Source organism: Natator depressus, chromosome 4 (genome assembly GCF_965152275.1).
Source record: "Natator depressus isolate rNatDep1 chromosome 4, rNatDep2.hap1, whole genome shotgun sequence".
Lineage (NCBI taxonomy): Eukaryota > Metazoa > Chordata > Testudines > Cheloniidae > Natator > Natator depressus.
Window position 1 is genome coordinate 41,165,369 of NC_134237.1, and position 18,375 is coordinate 41,183,743.

The window sequence follows — 18,375 nt, forward strand, 5'->3', positions numbered from 1 at the left end:
CCCGAGGCGGCCGGGGGCGCGGGGCGGCGCTGGCTCCCTGCAGCCCCAGCAGCATCGCCGGGAGGCTGCGCTGTGCGCTGGCTGCTCGGGGCCGGGCAGGGTGACGGGCTCCCGGAGCCCGGGCGTTGCGCAGCTCCACCAGCCTCACTTGGCAGCCGGGACCCGCTTCCCGCGCGGAGGCGGTGAGGGGCCGGGGGGCCGGGCACTGCGCTGCCCCGCCGGAGAGGAGGGGCCGGGCCCCGGGCTGCCGGGGCTAGGCTGGGCGGCCGTGGCAGAGGGCGAAGCCGGCAGGGGGTGAGGCTGGGCGGCCGCGGCAGAGGGCGAAGCCGGCAGGAGGTGAGGCTGGGCGGCCGCGGCCGGGGGGCCGGGCACCAGGGGGGCTCCCCGGCTCGGGGCCCCGCAGCGGGGCGGATGGCTGCGGGCAGCATCACCACCCTGCCCGCGCTGCCCGACGACGGGGGCAGCGGCACCTTCCCCCCGGGGCACTTCAAGGACCCCAAGCGGCTGTACTGCAAAAACGGGGGCTTCTTCCTGAGGATCAACCCGGACGGCAGAGTGGACGGAGTCCGGGAGAAGAGCGACCCGCACAGTGAGTACCAGCCTCTCCCCCACCCGCTCCCCATCCCTGCCTCCCACCTCGCCCTCTGCACCCCCTGCCCTGCCAGCTCCCAGGGGCACAGCCTGGCTACTCCAAGGGCTACCGGCTGCCCCCTCCCACCTATACACCGTTCATGGCACGTACCCACTGCGCCCACCCCGGTGATACCCTCACCCACATTCCCCTCCTCAAACCTGCGTAGCCCAAACTCCTCGCTGACGGTAAAATCCTGGCTTCATTGACAACAATGGCAAACTCCTGTTTCAGTGGGGGCAAGATTTTACTCTAGGTCTCAAACCTATTCCTGTTACCTTCCTATCCTCTGGATCTGAGGGCATGACTGTGAAGACCTGAGTTCACTCCTACTTTGGTCACAGAACTGCTGTGTGACCTTGGGTAAATCACTTAACCTCTGGGCTTCTTCACATTAGAGAATCTTACTGTGTTTGAACAGGATTGGGAACATTTGAGTTAATGACACTGTCAGGACCAACAAGGAGTCCGGTGGCATCACCGGACTCCTTGTTGTTTTTGTTGGTACAGACTAACACAGCCACCCCCTGATACTGTCATGACCATGACTTTGCAGTCAATGTAGACTAGCTTAATTCAGGAATGTGGGGGTTTAACCGTGGCTAGCTGATAGGGTATCTCATCCTGGGCTACACCAGCTGCAAACTGTAGTCCGTATTTTGTCTAATTTGAGTGCTCCCAATCCTATTCAAGCACAGTAAGATGTTCTTGCATATACAAGTTTTCTGCCTGTCTTTCCCCTGTCTGTAAAATGGATAGACTAACACTGGCCTACTTCAAGTGTTAAGTTTTAAAGCTAGTAACATGAGATACTTAAAATATTTATTATCTGTACTGGTCAGTCAGCTTTATTAATGGACAATGTAGCGTTATGTTTCTGTTAAAGCAAGCTCACATCTTAAACAAGAAAGAAGAGTGTGGCACATGTTTGTAAAAGTTTTCATTTTCATGTATAATCAGCTTGGATCAAAGGACAGTAAAAACAAGTGTAAAATACTTTGAATATTACAAAACTTGGCCTATATCCCAGACAGTATTCTTGTGGAAGTGGTAATACCTCTCCCAGTGCCCTCCCTCTCAGGGCAGGAATAGGGTCCTGGGGTGGGAATGACCATTCACTTCCTTTGTTTTGAAAGGGGATCACAGTACATAGAATAGTTTGCCTGTTCTTGCTAACTGAGGATTAATCAGACACCTTGCGCTGCAGGAGGCCTGTTGTCCAACATGGAATTTTGTGGGTGGATCTTATTACTACTGTCGCCTTTTGCTTGGAGAACAAAAGCCACAAGACTTTTTAAAGTATTGAAAAGTCTGTGAATAGTACTTGCCAATCCAGTGACAATACCTTAACCTGTCCCACAACTGAAGAGCTGCTGGTGAATGATTTCCTTCAAATCGGTTATGCATGGCAGAATTACTATGTATCAGAGGGGTAACCATATTAGTCTGGATCTGTAAAAGCGGCAAAGAATTCTGTGGCACCTTTATGAACTAACAGATGTATTAAGTTTATGCTCCAGTACGTCCGTTAGTCTATAAGGTGCCACAGGACTCTTTGCCAGAATTACTATGCAGTCTTAGTCTCTTGCCATAGAGGATAACAGCCCTCTACCATGCTTCCTGATTAGTATACTACTAGATTTGTACTATGCACTTTATGAACCTTGACTAGACAAGGAACTGCTATGAGACAATTGGCACCAGCTGCAGAGAAAGTAAGATTGTACTCAAACAGGCTCTTTTCACAAAGAGGTAATTGTGGCACGAAATTGACTAGGATTATGGCCCTATTTTTCATCGGCTGCTGGCCTGATCCTGAAATGCAAGTGGCATAGAAGGGAGACAGAAGAGGAGGAGGAAGACAGAAACAGAAAGAGAAGACATACAAAGAGAAAAAGAGTAGGGTGGAGAGAGGGGAAAATGGCTGGTGTGCTACATCTTTTCCAATGAGAATTTGTAGACCTCAAAGGCTTACACTTCAAGTGTTCATATCCACACAATACACCTGGAAACCCTGGAATATTTTCTTCCAATTTTGGTTTCTAAATTCTGGAAGATATTTGCCAATACCTTCTTCTAAAATCCTGGAGAAACACTGCAGGAGCCTGACACATGACCTGGGCGTATTGGGAGTGGGTTGGGGACAGCCTATAGCTGTGTTACTGTGTGATGTGCCTGTACATTCACTTTTTTTCTTGTAGATTTCTCAGATGCTCCTTGAAAAAAGGAAAATATAATACAAATGTGTGTGGAGTAGTGTAAAATATTAAATTATACTCCATGTTACAAATACCATAAACCTTAATGCCTAAAGTAATATATAGGTAAGTGGCCTGATTTTTTTTTTTCCAGACATATTGGTCACTGACCGCTCTGGATGCCCTGTATTGGAAATTGGGACATTTGTTTTGGTGTCTAACTATGGACCTAGCTGCTTAATTCTTTTCTAAAATGTGACTGAAAAGTCCCATTTAAATACTCAGGTTACTAGAATAATTTGCTTTTTCTAAGATTTCAGTTTTCATAAGGAAATGTAAGTTTTACATCATAATAGTAACCCTAATGATGTTCATGCTGTCTACCTTTTTAAATATAATGTACATACCCCGCTCCAGGCATCTGTTTGGGAACAAATGGAAATATTGGGAAATGTAGGCATTCTTATATGAAAAATCTCATTCATTCATAATGCCCATCTTGTCACCTCATGAAGTAGCTGGGAGAGTATCTTTGAAAGCTAATAAATTCAAATCTATGACTGAAGTATGGGTCTCTGAGGCAAACACGCTCTCTCTCTCTCTCTCTCTCTCTCTCTTTCCTGGTTCTGCAACCTCTCTGCATTTTCAGTTTCACCTGATTGCACTGCTATTCCTCTGCTGCCATTTTTCTTTGCATCTCTCTCTTTCTTTCCCTCCTCCTCTCTACTGCTTTGCACTTTTCTCACACTCTCACCTTTTAGTTCTCCAATCTCCCGACTCCATCCTACTGCCTTTTTCCTAATCCCAATACTCTTTGCCTCTACTCCCTTTACCAACCTCCTCTGTGGTAGGCTGTGGCACCAGTGAGTAGGCTACTCTTCTATTCCAGACCATCTCCAGGAAGGGCTTACAGGTATGTTTCCTTTAAGGTCTGTCCCCTTCCCCCCCACTCCCCACTCCCACATTTCTGCTACTGCTAATAACTTGAGGGGCCTAAGAAAAGGTTGTTTTTGGTATGCCTGGAGCATCATACTGAAACAACAAGCAATAAATAAAAGACAAGTCCTGGACACCTTCCTAAGAGGCATAAGACTGAAAATGTTATAAAGAAAAGTAATCTAAATTAAGTGATGCAGTTTTACCTTATGAAGCCTAACTTTCCCTTTCTTATACATCAGTTTCTATGAGAAATGCAGTCAGGGGAAATTGATGGAATTATTCCAGCAGAGAAATTGACCTAAATGTTCAAGGATATTGATTCAAGGAAGATTTAGGAGAGATTCTTTTGGTAACTGTTCTTTTCAAGATTTAATTGCCGAAAGTTGTACTGGATGAACCCTGGTTCATTTCTGCTTTCAAAGGAAGTTCTGATTTTAGAGGGTGTGAAGACCTGTATCTGGTTAGATCTGTGTCCAAAATATAATTCTGTAAAACAGTGTCTTATTTAGTTGTGTATGACTTTTTCCCTGATACTCCTTTAGTACTAAGGAGCATGTGTCCAATTATATATTCTGTTCCCTGTGTGAGACTGGATTGTTTTTTGCATTTGTCGTGTGCTTACATGAACTCTTAACTGTATATTTAACGGAAACAAGAAATAGCAAGTAAAAATCCTGTATGCTAGATGACTGAGATTCACATAGCTGTAAAATAGGACACTACATGTATCATGGTAGATATTGCCATATCTCATATGCATTGTAAAATGACTTCAATGAAGAAATGGCAGTATCTCTTCTGACACACCCTAGTGTCTTGTTTGTTCTGAAATGTATGTGGCAAACCAAACACAAGACAAGTCACACTTGTGGAGTTTATCTTTTACAAGAAGTTCTTTGCAAGCTGTGCGAGTTCTTCTGGCTGAACAAGGCAGCACAAAGTATCCAGTCAGCTTAGAAAGTGTTTTAGAAAATCCTCAGACGTCTGTATTGAAATGACTACTGAGCAAACAAAGTGGTTCACTTGTCCATAGCTTCCAGGAGACATCCAGTAGCACAGCTTGTTTCCTTGTTGGTCTTTCTCACACTTGGAAATAGCCAGAATTGATATAATTCCTTCACTTCCATCCTGCTTTGCCTCAGGCCAGGAGTACAGTATGGCATCCTGGAAGGACTACATTTTCTAGTAATCTTTCTCCTTGATCTCCTAGAGACTGTCTAGGAACTTCTGAGACAGCTTTGTCCCTCACTGATCAGGACGAAAGGTGTTCCAGCCTACTTTGTTCATGAACTCCTGTTGCTTTCCTCTGAAGACTTAAGAGCCTATATACAGTCCTTTATTTATTTGTATATTTTAATGTATTAAGTAACAATTTGGGATCATAACATTTTAAAACCATTATATTTTATCATTATTCTAAATTACATAAAGCAAGAAATATTTGAAAATAATTAAAATGATCACAACCTTTTGTAGTGTCCTGATTAAATAAAGGGGAAGGTAGAAATATGATCCCTTAAGCTGAGCCTAGTATAATCAAACGTGATCTGAAAATGAACTGAAACCCTTACTGATCCTGAGCCAGACTTTAAGGCTTCAGTAGCCAGCATCTCTCATTTGGGCACTTAAATTAATGGTTAGATTTTTTTTTTCCCTCGAAAGCTTTCTGCACCCAGAAGCTCCTGTTCTCATTGGGATTTGTTGGGTACTGAGCACTTTTGAAAATCTGACCACTTAAATTAGGTACCTAGATGAGAGCTGAGTGTTTTTTCCAAAAAACAAAACAACAACAAAAAAATTAGTCCCAATTGTGGGTTCTGAACACTCCAGAAAATCTGGCCCTAGACATCCAGTCACATCACTCTTTTCACATCACACAAGTTATTCCCTCAAAAAATTATTCACTCTGAAGACCCACCGATTAAGTTACTTTTTAAGTTTTTTTTAAACTGTTTCGGTTGTTAATCCCAGCCATTCCCACAGGGTGTGTTTTGTCCATTTACAGTAATAGATGAGGAGGTGTCAATTCCAGGAGAGGCAAAGTTGCTTTTGTAATGAGCCAGCCACTCCCAGTGGCTCAAGCCCAAATTAATGGTGTTAAATTTGCAAATGAATTTTAGTTCTGCTGTTTCTCTTTGAAGTCTGTTTCTGAAGTTTTTTTTGTTCAAGGATGGCTACTTTCAAATCTGTTATTGAATGTCCAGAAAGACTGAAGTGTTCTGCTACTGGCTTTTGTATGTTACCGTTACTGATGTCCAATTTGTGTCCATTTATTCTTTTACGTAGGGACTGTCCGGTTTGGCTAATGTACATGGCAGGGGGGCATTGGTGGCACATGATGTAATATAACACATTAGTAGACGTGCGGGTGAATGAGCCGCTGATTGTGTGGCTGATGTGGTTGGGTCCTCTGATGGTGTCGCTAGAGTAGATATGGGGACAGAATAGACAACGAGGTTTGCTACAGGGATTGGTTCCTGCGTTAGTGTTTCTGTTGTGTGGTGTGTAGTTGCTGGTGAGTATTTGCTTCAAGTTGTGGGGCTGTCTGTAAGTGAGGACTGGCCTGCCTCCCAAGGTCTGTGAGAGTGAGGGATCGTTTTCCAGGATAGGTTGTAGGTCATTGATGATGTTCTGGAGAGGTTTTAGCTTGGGGATGTACATGATGGCCAGTGGTGTTCTGTTATTTTCCTTGTTGGGTCTGTCCGGTAGTAGGTGATTTCTGGGTACCTGTCTCTCTCTGTCAATCTGTTTCCTCACCTCCCCAGGTGGATATTGTAGTTTTAAGAATGCTTGATAAAGATCTTGTGGGTGTTTGTCTCTGTCGGAGGGATTGGAGCAAATTTGGTTGTATCTTAAGCGTTGGCTGTAGACAATGGATCGTGTGGTGTGTCCTGGATGGAAGCTGGAGGCATGGAGGTAAGTATAGCTGTCAATAGGTTTCCGGTAAAGGGTGGTGGTTATGTGACCATCACTTAGTTGCACTGTAGTGTCCAGGAAGTGGATCTCTTGTGTGGACTGGTCCAGGCTGAGGTTGATCCTATTGGGATCCAGAAAGTTGTTGAAATCCAGGTGGAATTCTTCAAGGGCCTCCTTCCCGTGGGTCCATATGATGATGTCATCAATGTAGCGCAAGTAGAGGAGGGGCGCTAGGGGACGAGAGCTGAGGAAGCGTTGTTCTAACTCCACCATAAAAATGTTGGCATACTGTGGGGCCATGCAGGTACCCATAGGAGTGCCACTGACTTGAAGGTATAAGTTGTCCCCAAATCTGAAATGGTTGTGGGTGAGGACAAAGTAGCAGAGCTCAGGTGTGCCGTGACCTCATCAGGGATACTGTTCTTGACCGCTTGTAGTCCATCCTCATGTGGAATATTGGTACACTATATCCACCCTGATCGAATTGGCCCTGTCAACACTGGTTCTCCACTTGTGAGGTAACTCCCTTCTCTTAATGTGTCAGTATATTTGTCTGCATCTGTAATTTTCACTCCATGCATCTGAAGAAGTGGGGTTTTTACCCATGAAAGCTTATGCTCAAATAAATCTGTTAGTCTTTAAGGTGCCACCGGACTCCTTGTTTTTGTGGATACAGACTAACATGGATACCCCCTGATTTTTTTGTCATAGTCAACCTAAAAATTCTTCCCAGCTCTGGGATGCAATTTTCTCAAAGATAGCACAGCAAAGGGAAGAAAATATATATTGTGTTTTAAGACTTACTGTGTAACATCATCTATACTTGCTGGTATGGCATTAGAGTAGAGGTGCCGTCTGATGAATTCTCCTTTACTGGAATCCAGCTGACCAGCACAAGTCCCACTGGAACAGTCTAAGAATGAGAGAACATATGCCATGGAACATGCTTTGCTAATCCTCCAAGCAGAGCTACTATCTGCTGCAGCATACTTGCCTGCCTACTAGATGTGGCCTCTAAGGTAGGGGACCACACTCTGGATGTGGTCAGTGAGTTACCCTAGCATTTTCTTGGATACTGTGGGGACTCTTGGGGAAACTTTGCTTCTTGAGTAAGATAAGCCAACACTTCTCCCAGCTCCCTGGTGTGTGATTTACGCCTTAATGTTTGAAAAGTGCTTTGAGATCAAACGTATGATATAGGTAGTCACTATTTATTTCTGTTATACAAAGTAAATACTCCACCTGTGCTTTAACTATTAATCTTGGCAGCTGTTTATTTAAAGTACTTTGTGAATTCATAGAGATGATCATTTAAATAAGCTTGTGGGCCAAAAGCTCCAAATGCTTACTCCTGCCAAAGCCAATTTTATGACCCAAAAGTAAGGGATTAAATTTATGGGCAATATTCTGGAGCTATGCTAGTGTAAAACCAGTGCAAGGTCAGAATTAGGCTCTAAATCAGGGGTGGGCAAACCCCTGAGGGCGGCAACTGGGTATGGAAATTTTATGGTGGGCCATGAAAGCTCATGAAATTGGAAGTTGGGGTGCCGGAGGGCTGCAGCTTGGGGTGTGGGCTCTAGGGTGGGGCTAGGGATGAGGGGTTGGGGTGCAGGAGGGCTGCTTTGGGCTGAGATCAAGGGGTTCAGGGGGCGGGAGGGGGATCAGTGCTGGGGCAGGGGTTTGGGGAACAGGAGGGAGTCAGGGTGGCAGGCTTTGGCTGGCGCTTACCTCAAGCAGCTCCCAGAAACAGCGGCATGTTCCCCTTTCAGCTCCTACATGGAGGTGCGACCAGGGGTGTCTGCGCACTGCCCTGTCCACAGGTGCCACCCCTGCAGCTCCCATTGGCTGCGGTTCCTGGCAGTGTGTGGAGCCCCCTGGCTGCCCCTAAGCATAGGAGCTGGAGGAGGGATGTGCCTCTGCTTCCGTGAGGAGTGGAGCAAGACCCTGGCCCCGCTCCCTGGCTGGAGCCCCAGAGCAGGGAAAGCCCCAGACCCGACTTCCTTGTGGGAGCTTAGGGCCAGATGAAAATGTCTGGAGAGCCAGACGTGGGCCCCGGGCTGTAGTTTACCCACCTCTGCTCTAAATGTTCTACTAAAAGACACTGTCTCTCTTATTACCTTTTTAAAAATAGAAATGTTTGTTCCTGTACTTTCCACTAAGAAAAATTAGACCAAGTTGCTAATGTTTTTTGACCTACAAATACTCATAATACTGGGGTTCATTCTGGGGTTAGAAATGTTTTCCAATTAAAAGCAGTTTACGGAAAGTGAGCTGTGTTTATTTGTTGAGCATTATTAGTATTGACGGAATAGACAGGGTCTAACCCTTGAAATCAGTGGGAGTATTTCCATTGACTTCACCATATATTGGATCAGGATACTGGAATTGTTACATCAATTGCTACTGAAAGCTATTAAGTGTCATCTTGCATTTTGGGGTAAATGCTGAATAGCAAAAGATGTAACACACTAGCCAGAATTATCAGTCCCCTCATTCAAAAGCTGTATAAAATATGACTTATTTCTCATGACCAAACTTATACCCTGAAAAATGCCCCCCAATACCAAGGTGACTGGTGTTTTACACCGTAATAATTTGAAAAAGGCCGGATTCTCTGCATGATCAGCTCTAACAAGTAGAGGGCTAATAACTTAATTTAGATGTCAACATTTTATACATCTTACCTTAAGGTATCCATTTTATAAACACTTATTTTTTAGTATTCTTGCAATCCTGAGCTCTAATTCATGCTCTCAATTCTTATGATCAAATTCTTTGAGGTGTGTCGTCAGTTTTCACTGCAGGAGGTGTTATGACCTTGAAGGATCAGGCTCAAATTCTGCACAATATCCTTTCAGTTTCACCTTTAATTTCCTTTTTTAGAATATCCTATAAAACTTTTTAAAAGTAATAACTGCCTCTTTTTGTACTTATTTAAATTCTGTACTGTCAACTTGAAAACTAAGGAGATTTTACTTCTATTTAGGTCTAGAAATTGAGAATGGGGGGAAAAATCTAAACTGGAATAATTCCTATATTGCCTAACTTGTTCAAGTAGCTCACCATCTGTGTCCAGAACTGTTTCTATATGAAACAGTTATTTGGGTGGCAGGACACAACGCACGGAAATAATCTGCTTCAGTGCTGATACCAGTTCCAAGCAAGGGGCCAAATTTATCTCAGGTGTAATTCTTTTGTGATTTGTTATAAAGTCACCCCTGGGATGAATTTGGCCAGAGATGTTTAGTTGAATTGATTCATCTTGATCACTTTCTCAAAAGCTTTAAAGACCTCACTGCACTGAAATGTAAAGTTATAAACTATTACATTTTTATCAAACTTTGTTGTGATAAAATGATCTTAATTCAACAAAAAAACTGAAATTTGTATTTTGATTATATTAAGTAATGTTTCCAAGGAATATATTTAAAATTTATGAATGACACATTCCAAGGTGTTTCAAAATCATTTTTGAGATGAGTGTTCATATTATGAAACTGATTTATAATGCTAGACACAATTGGTGTTTTTTGCTAGTGATGATATAGAAGTGTCCATTTTCTAGACAATAAGACTATGTTCCATTCCTTATGTATAATTTAGTGGAATTACTGTTTCAAGTAAGGGAGCTATTAAGAATGCCTAATTTATTGTGATGTAGAGGCTACATATCTCTGTGAATTCCAAGACTATTGCATATCCAGGGCAAATTTACCCTGAAGTTAAACTGGGATTTAGCTGGGATATAGAGGACATCACACCTGATTGTTCAGACATTCACAACTAGTAACTTTCTATTTCATTAGCAAGTGCGTATTCAAGGCTATGTATTTCAAAGTACTTCCTTGCTTCTTAAACGCTCAGCTGTGTGCCTTGTAACATTACCTGGGTCATGTTATAAACACCTAGAAATGTACTGTACTATCTCTTGTGTCCAGCTGATTTCTCAATAATACAATCAAAAAGATGTGTCCAGAATTCTGATGCCATTCGGAATTCATCTTCTTTGTGCAGTTTTTTTTAAATTTTCAGGATAAAGTCAAATTTCTACCTGAATATCTGTGTACACTTAAGATGATAAACCATTTAAATGAGTTACTGCCATATTGATATGGTGTCCCCAAGGTTGGGTGTGAGTTCTGCTACATAAACTGTTCCTGAACATGTCTTTCTAGATGACTGTTCCTATGTAAATATGTCACTCTTAAAGATGGCAGCTTTTTTGACTTTTTGGTCTTGGGGGAAGCCCCTGACTGCTATAATGGAGGAAGATATTAAGAGTACTGGGAAGAACTATACTCCCTGTATTAACTTTGCAAGGGTAATAGAGTGAATTGGTGGTGTATTACTATAGTACTTCTAGGCATTGACCTCGTCTTATGTTTGCAGCAGATCTAGCAAAATAAGGAGAACTGTTAGATGTGCTGGTTATGAAATATCCCATGGCACTTTTTGTTGTAAGAGCAGTTATCAACCCCTATTTTCCTGGTCACAATCCAAAGTGAATAATTACATTCTGATGAACTAAGCTTTCTGTGCAGTTTCAAGTACACATGGTGCCCTTATCTTCCACTCCTAAAAGGTTGTGCAGTGCTTTTGCTTACTATTAAAAATGCTGCTGTGCTCCATTCTATAGGTATCTGTCTTGGGGCACATCCACACTAGAAAGTTTTTTATTGGCAGAAGTTCTGCAGGTGTTCTGCAGTTTACGTAGTTCTTTCAGCTGTGCGTTCACATTTGGCTCCCTTTGCTGGTGCAATGTGTCCTTGCAGCATCAGGCTGTATTGCTAAAGGACACCATTGAACATCCCAGTGTCCCGTGCCACCGCCTGGCATGCTACCTTGTGGGAAATTTTTGCAGAACATTGTGGTGCTGCTGCCATGTTTTTGTGGCATACTTTCACTCCTCTCCGGGAACTATGGAAGTTTGGGGTTAAATTTTCACATCTTTCTATTCTATCTCATAATCTATTCCTTTTTGCCACTGTGACACTGTGGATACTCACCCAGAGCAGTTGTCACTGCCTGCGCTGGGTGCTTCTGTGCTGTTTTGGCTCAAAGCCCTGCCCATCAGTAGCATGCTTTCAGCATAAAGTTTTCCCCTGGCTTCACTCAGCCTGGTTACTCTTGCAGGGTGATCCAACAGCCCTTCCAGTCTCGAGTCACCCCAAAGCCATCTCCCCTGCAGTGTCCAGTTCCTCTTGCTGGTTGTTACAGAACTTATCAAGATTTCTGCCTCCAAAGAAACCATGTTCACCATGTTAGTTGAGACTTTTACTATTTAGTTTTATATACAGCACTGAAATGGATTTGTAAAAGTGAAACAAGTGCATTAACAGAGCCTAAGTTTAAGTGATATTAAGTAGAAAGAATAGGGATATAAATGGCTAGAAACAAAAGTAAAAAATACGCTTCTCAGACTAAAATTTAACTTAAACTCTAGAGTCCCTTGTTCAAAGTAGCTTTCTCACCACAAAGAACGAGGAGTACTTGTGGCACCTTAGAGACTAACACATTTATTTGAGCATAAGCTTTCGTGGACTAAAGCCCACTTCATCAGATGCATGGAGTGGAAAATACAGTAGACAGACAGACACCCCTCCCCACCTTCCTACTGTATTTTCCACTCTGTGCATCAGATGAAGTGGGCTTTAGCCCACGAAAGCTTATGCTCAAATAAATTTGTTAGTCTCTAAGGTGCCACAAGTACTACTCGTTGTTTTTGCTGGTACAGATTAACACGGCTACCACTGAAACATTTCTCACCACAGTCCTTCCAGGATCAACACAGAGCCTGAAGCGCTTGATTTCTTTGTTGCCTCAGGTAAAGGATGCCAAAATGGCTTTTTGCCTGTGTTTATATTTTTCTCAGTCAATTGACCCTGTTTAAGAGTCAGGAAGGCTTCAAAGGGGTGCAGTCTGCATCCTCTTTCGAGATTAAGTGGTCATCTTCCCTAACTTGCTTGCCTGATGGCTTTGTTTACAGTGCATGTAAGTGTACTTTTTCTGTCTTAGGTCACACCTTGCTTAATTTATAGTGGATACACTGTCCAGTCTGTGAAACATGCCTTTGTCTCGGATAGGCTGTACTTAAGCACTGTCTGCTAAACATGTCTGAGGAATGTTTTTCCAGCAAGCATCTAGAACTCTTTATACACTGCCTGTACATACAGCACACAATAGTATTAATGATCTGCATGTTACCAGTTTGCATATGACACCTTTACATGACACCTTTCAGATACTGGTTGTCATAATCTGTGAGTTGGGGCAATGAGTGTTGTCAGGCCTGATCAGACTTATGGCACAGGATGCGCTCTGACAGTTGGCATTGAGGTGCTCCCTGGATCACAGCTGCTATCTTGCCACCAGAAATATTGATGAGATATCAATCTACTGAGCTGACTTGACCATTGTATTTGCAGAACTGAGGATGACTGAGCAGCTGAAACACTTGCAGGTACCTGCTAACCAACTATACAGGGTACAGCAGCAGTCTTTGGGACCAAATGATGAACATGGAGTGGGTGGGATTGGATTGTAATGCAAACCTGGGACAACCAGCAGTGGTTCCAGAACTTTCAGATGCAGAAGGCCACATTCCTGGAGTGGTCACGCCAAACTCACCTCAGCCCTGCAATGCAAGACACAGATGAGAGCTGCTCTGACAGTGGGGAAATGGATGGCAGTCTGTCTTGAAATTTGCAACCCCAAATTGCTACTGCAGTGGGTAGCCAGTGGGTAGCCAGTTTGGGGTTGGAAAATCGATTGGGGTGCAAATGTGCAAAGTGATTTAATTGTGTCCGCTCTACAGGATGGTCACATTGGGCAATACCCAGGAAATAGAGGGATTCAGTGGGCTTTCCTAATTATGATGGAGTGATTTTTTTGTTTCATTGGCTCATGTAGACTTACACCAAAACACCTGGACAGAAGCAAGGACAGATTTAACTATCATCTGAACCATAGGCGCCAATTCCGTGGGTGCTCCAGGGCTGGAGCACCCACAGGGGAAAAATTAGTGAGGTGCTCTGCGCCCACCGGCAGCCAAGCTCCCCTCACCTCCACCCCACCTCATCTTCTTCCTCTCCCGCCCCCCCCGCCCCCGAGCGCACTGCGTCCCCATTTCTCCACCTACCTCCCAGCGCTTCCCGCTGCCAAACGACTTTCCAGGAGGGAGGAGCAGGGATGTGGCATGCTCAGGGGTGGAGGTGGGGTGGGGACTTGGAGAAGGGGGCGGAATGGTGGTGGGAAGGGGGCGGGGACTTTGGGGAAGGGGTGGAATGGGGATGGTGCAGGGGCAGGGTTGGGGTCGAGCACTCCCCAGGAACCGTGGAAGTCGGCGCCTAAGACCTAAACTGGTGCAGCACAGTTGTGGAGCATGCCTTTGGAAGACTGAAAGCCAGATGGAAATGTCTCATGATTAGGCTGGATCTCAGTGAGGAAATATTTTTAATGTTTTTGCTGCATGTTGTGTATTGCATAACATCTGTGAGGCCCAGGGTAAGGTGGATAGGCTATCTGGTGACTTTGAGATGCCTTGTTACAGGCCAGTTACTAATGCCACTACAGGTGCTGTGCAGTTGAGGGAAGCTTTGAGAGCAGACCGTAGCCGGACAGTGTGTCACACTGGTTACTGCACAGATAGTAATTAGTTTTTTGGGGGGGCAGGGACTATAACTTTGGGAAATTGTCAGCTCTGTACTAGAAGACACAATTATATCTGGGTTTTTGCAGAGTAGAACTTCAAAAAATGTGGTGTGACTGAAGTGTAAGGTGTCCTATAACTGCATCACACTGGGCAGTAGATGTATTCACAGCAGTTCGTTCTTGTTCTGTGGGGTTGAATGCAAAGGATACTGTTGCTGGGAGGATTGGAGTCCCTTGGAGGTTGTACAGCACTGGCCAGAAGGAATTGTTCTCAAGGCTGAGTATTGAGTGCCGGCCTTTGATTGCTCTGATCAATTAGGTGCTCCAGCATTTGGATCCTTTTTTTTTATTTTTTATTTTGAAGAAATGTATGATTTCTTTGTGCACCCCCTGCTCCCACGAGTCCTGAGTTTCATGGACTCCAGGCTGTGCACTCTGGATAAGTTTCGATTGGTTACCTGCAGCCCAGGTAACCCATTGTGGTTGAGAACCACTGGTGTAGACACATGAGCAGTCTTTTAATCCCCATTAGTTCATGAGCCTTTAACAGTACACAGCTCGGGGTGTGTGTGTGTGTATGTGTATGTGTGTGTGTGTGAGCTTGTAGACATGGGGAAGTTTGGGAGGGAGGGGTTTGTATATCTTTAGTGATAGTGTTGCAAAGATTGCTAAACTTACTACCGATCGTCCTGATCCTTGAGGATATATTGACCATGAGGGTCTTGGAAGGCCAGAGAATGGATGTGCTTGAGAGGGCTGGCAGTTGGCTGGGGTTGTATGCTGCTTGGATCTTCAAAGTGATAATCACCCAAGAAATCCTTTTTAAATAGTGGAATGGGGAGGTGTTCTCTTATGGCAGGAGAAACAAATATTGTCTAGAAATGTCCCAAAGATTAAATACTAATGGCTGAAAAAATTTCTGTGAAATTGTGCCAGAAGACTGCAAAATTGTTAAAGTTAAGAATAGCGGAGGGTCCCTGTGCCTACTGGTTGATTAGTTCTGTGACTGTACCTCACTCTGTTGCTCCCTCCTTCTTCCAATGCAATGCAAGTAACTGTAGTTTTAAAGTCACTGCAAGTGCTTTGTTTGTTACCATGATACTGAATTTTTCTGGTTTGAAGCAAGTAACATTTCTGTTTTTCCTATTTTGGACTGTTGCCTAGTACTGCCATTTCATGCTCTTAAACTAAAGCTGCTAATTCGAAACAGAATTTTTCTCCCCATGCACGGCCGCTATTTTGAGAAGGGGATGGTGGGCAGAGGAACATTTCGGGAGCAAGCAAAATGGCCTAAATTACTGAGGCAGTCCTAGTAAATTACACCTGTGATATACTATACCTTGTGGTATATCTTGTAACCCCCATATTGCTCATCTGTATGTAACTTTGATATTGCATATAAAGCATGCTATGTGAGGTATCAGGGAAAAGGTTATGATTGGCTGAAAGTCACTGTTCTATCTAAATATGTATATCTTTAGTGCATGTGAAGTTATGAGAGTGTATTATATGGTTGTTACTAAAACATGCTGTAAGTTGGGAAATCAGCTAGATATTAGTTCCCCAGAGACAACAGCGAGGAAAGTAACCAATGCCTGGGTGGGGTGTCAAACAACCATCAACAGCTGCTATCCAGCAAAGGAGCTACAATTCAATGATTCGCCTGCATGAGGCCACACCAGGGAAATTGCTCAACCTTGCCTGGGAACTCAGCAAGGACCACCAGACATGCCTGGACTTGTGTTCTCCAAGCACATGGGACTGAGGGTATAGAACAGAACACAAGGGACTCATGCTTGGCCTTTCTCCTTCCCCCACCTATGCTCAAAGAAGACTGAAGACTCCAACAGAGGAGACTGGCCCAGGTTTAAGGGACACATTTGTATATTAAGGACTGTATAATATCCAGTGGAGTGAAAAAAAACCTGCTTAATCTAGACATTGCCCAGTCTAATAGGGTTGAGAGTTTAGGCTGCATTCTTTCATTTTATTTTGGTAACTAACTCTGACTTTTCGCCTATCACTTTTATAATCATTTTAAAATCTCCATTTTGTAGTCAATAAATTTAACTGTTTATCTTTACCAAACACTCAGGCAAACTCACTGGTAATCTGCTCAGGTTTGCAAAGGTTGGTGTATATCCACTTTCCATTGATGAAGTGCTGAACCAATTAATAAATCTGCACTGCTTGTCTTGAGCAGTGCAAGACTGTATATTCCTGAGGTATTGTGCTGGGAGCTGGGGTTATTTGGCTGGTGCCTTTCTCTTTGTGATTCATGAGTGGCTCTGGGAGCATTCATGCAATCTAGCTGGGTGTGGGGCTCCACATGCTGTTGTGCTGAGTGATAACAGCTCCTGGAGGGGCTTGTTGCTTGTCACCAGCAAAGCATTGTAAGACCGCCTAGGCTGGAGAGAATTAAGTGGGTATAGCAGTCCCACAGTCACAGGCTGCACCCCGGGGATCCCATCACAACACCTACCTGAGTCACGTTTCTCGGTGTTTGCTTGGCTCAGTTGATCTTGCTGGGACTGAGTCCCAGCACCGTTTGTGTCCCCAGTGTATGTGATCTCCTAGTCAGTTACCAGTTCTGGGATGCCATAATACATTAGAATAGTCCCTTAGTGTCATGCCTTTGGGAAATAGGGAAACATTAGTCTATCAGACACATTACAATATCCTGATCCATATGTAATGTTTACAGTCTGATATGAACCCTTTGCTGACTTGTTCTCCAACAGCTGCCTAGACCAGATGAGTCCCAGAATGTATTCTGCTACTTTCATGATTCAGCTCAGGACTCAAGATGGGGCTGTAATTCAGAGTTTTACTACAAATCTGAAGGAAAAACAGTGCATTGTTCATTTTACTCCGCATTCTGGGAGTTTGACAGTATGGTGCACTCAGCTTTAAACACCTATGAGAAACGTAGATACTCCCAGAAAAGTGCAGGGGTGGCTTAGTAAACTGATGGCTTATGAAGCCTTTCATCTTCTGGGCTCTGGTTCATGTTCTGTCCAAATCGGTAGTGATTGAAAGTTGTTGGCCTGATCATTTACAGCTAGCAGTATTCCCCTGTGAGACCATTATTTAAATGTTGTCATAGGGTGGATATGCAGCTTGATAGGAGGGGAAAAATAGATGAGGAGCATTTAAGTTTCAGGAAGGGAGAGTTCCCAATGTTATCCTTCTGCTTGCCATGCCCAAGAGTGAAATACTGTAGTGTGTGGGGGTTTTAAATAGCCATTAAAGGACTTACACGAGAGGAAAGTGATCAGGAACAGTCAGCATGGATTCACCAAGGGAAGGTCATGCCTGACTAATCTAATCGCCTTCTATGATGAGATTACTGATTCTGTGGATGAAGGGAAAGCAGTGGATGTATTGTTTCTTGACTTTAGCAAAGCTTTTGACACGGTCTCCCACAGTGTTCTTGTCAGCAAGTTAAAGAAGTATGGGCTGGATGAATGTACTATAAGGTGGGTAGAAAGTTGGCTAGATTGTCGGGCTCAACGGGTAGTGATCAATGGCTCCATGTCTAGTTGGCAGCCGGTGTCAAGTGGAGTGCCCCAGGGGTCGGTCCCGGGGCCGGTTTTGTTCAATATCTTCATAAATGATCTGGAGGATGGTGTGGATTGCACTCTCAGCAAATTTGCGGATGATACTAAACTGGGAGGAGTGGTAGATAAGCTGGAGGGCAGAGATAGGATACAGAGGGACCTAGACAAATTGGAGGATTGGGCCAAAAGAAACCTGATGAGGTTCAATAAGGATAAGTGCAGGGTCCTGCACTTAGGACGGAAGAACCCAATGCACAGCTACAGACTAGGGACCGAATGGCTAGGCAGCAGTTCTGCGGAAAAGGACCTAGGGGTTACAGTGGACGAGAAGCTGGATATGAGTCAACAGTGTGCCCTTGTTGCCAAGAAGGCCAATGCCATTTTGGGATGTATAAGTAGGGGCATAGCGAGCAGATCGAGGGACGTGATCGTTCCCCTCTATTCGACATTGGTGAGGCCTCATCTGGAGTACTGTGTCCAG

The 18,375-nt window shown here is 44.1% G+C and overlaps 1 protein-coding gene across 1 annotated transcript in view; it reads left to right on the forward strand.

Moving 5' to 3' along the window:
- Nucleotides 1-379: 379 nt before the first annotated feature.
- Nucleotides 380-18,375, forward strand: part of FGF2 (fibroblast growth factor 2) — a 66,466-nt gene continuing 48,470 nt past the window's right edge. Inside the window, exon 1 of the mRNA XM_074950825.1 lies at nucleotides 380-589. Coding sequence (XP_074806926.1) covers nucleotides 412-589 — 178 coding nt within the window. The 5' untranslated portion in view covers nucleotides 380-411. The remainder of the gene's footprint in view (nucleotides 590-18,375) is intronic.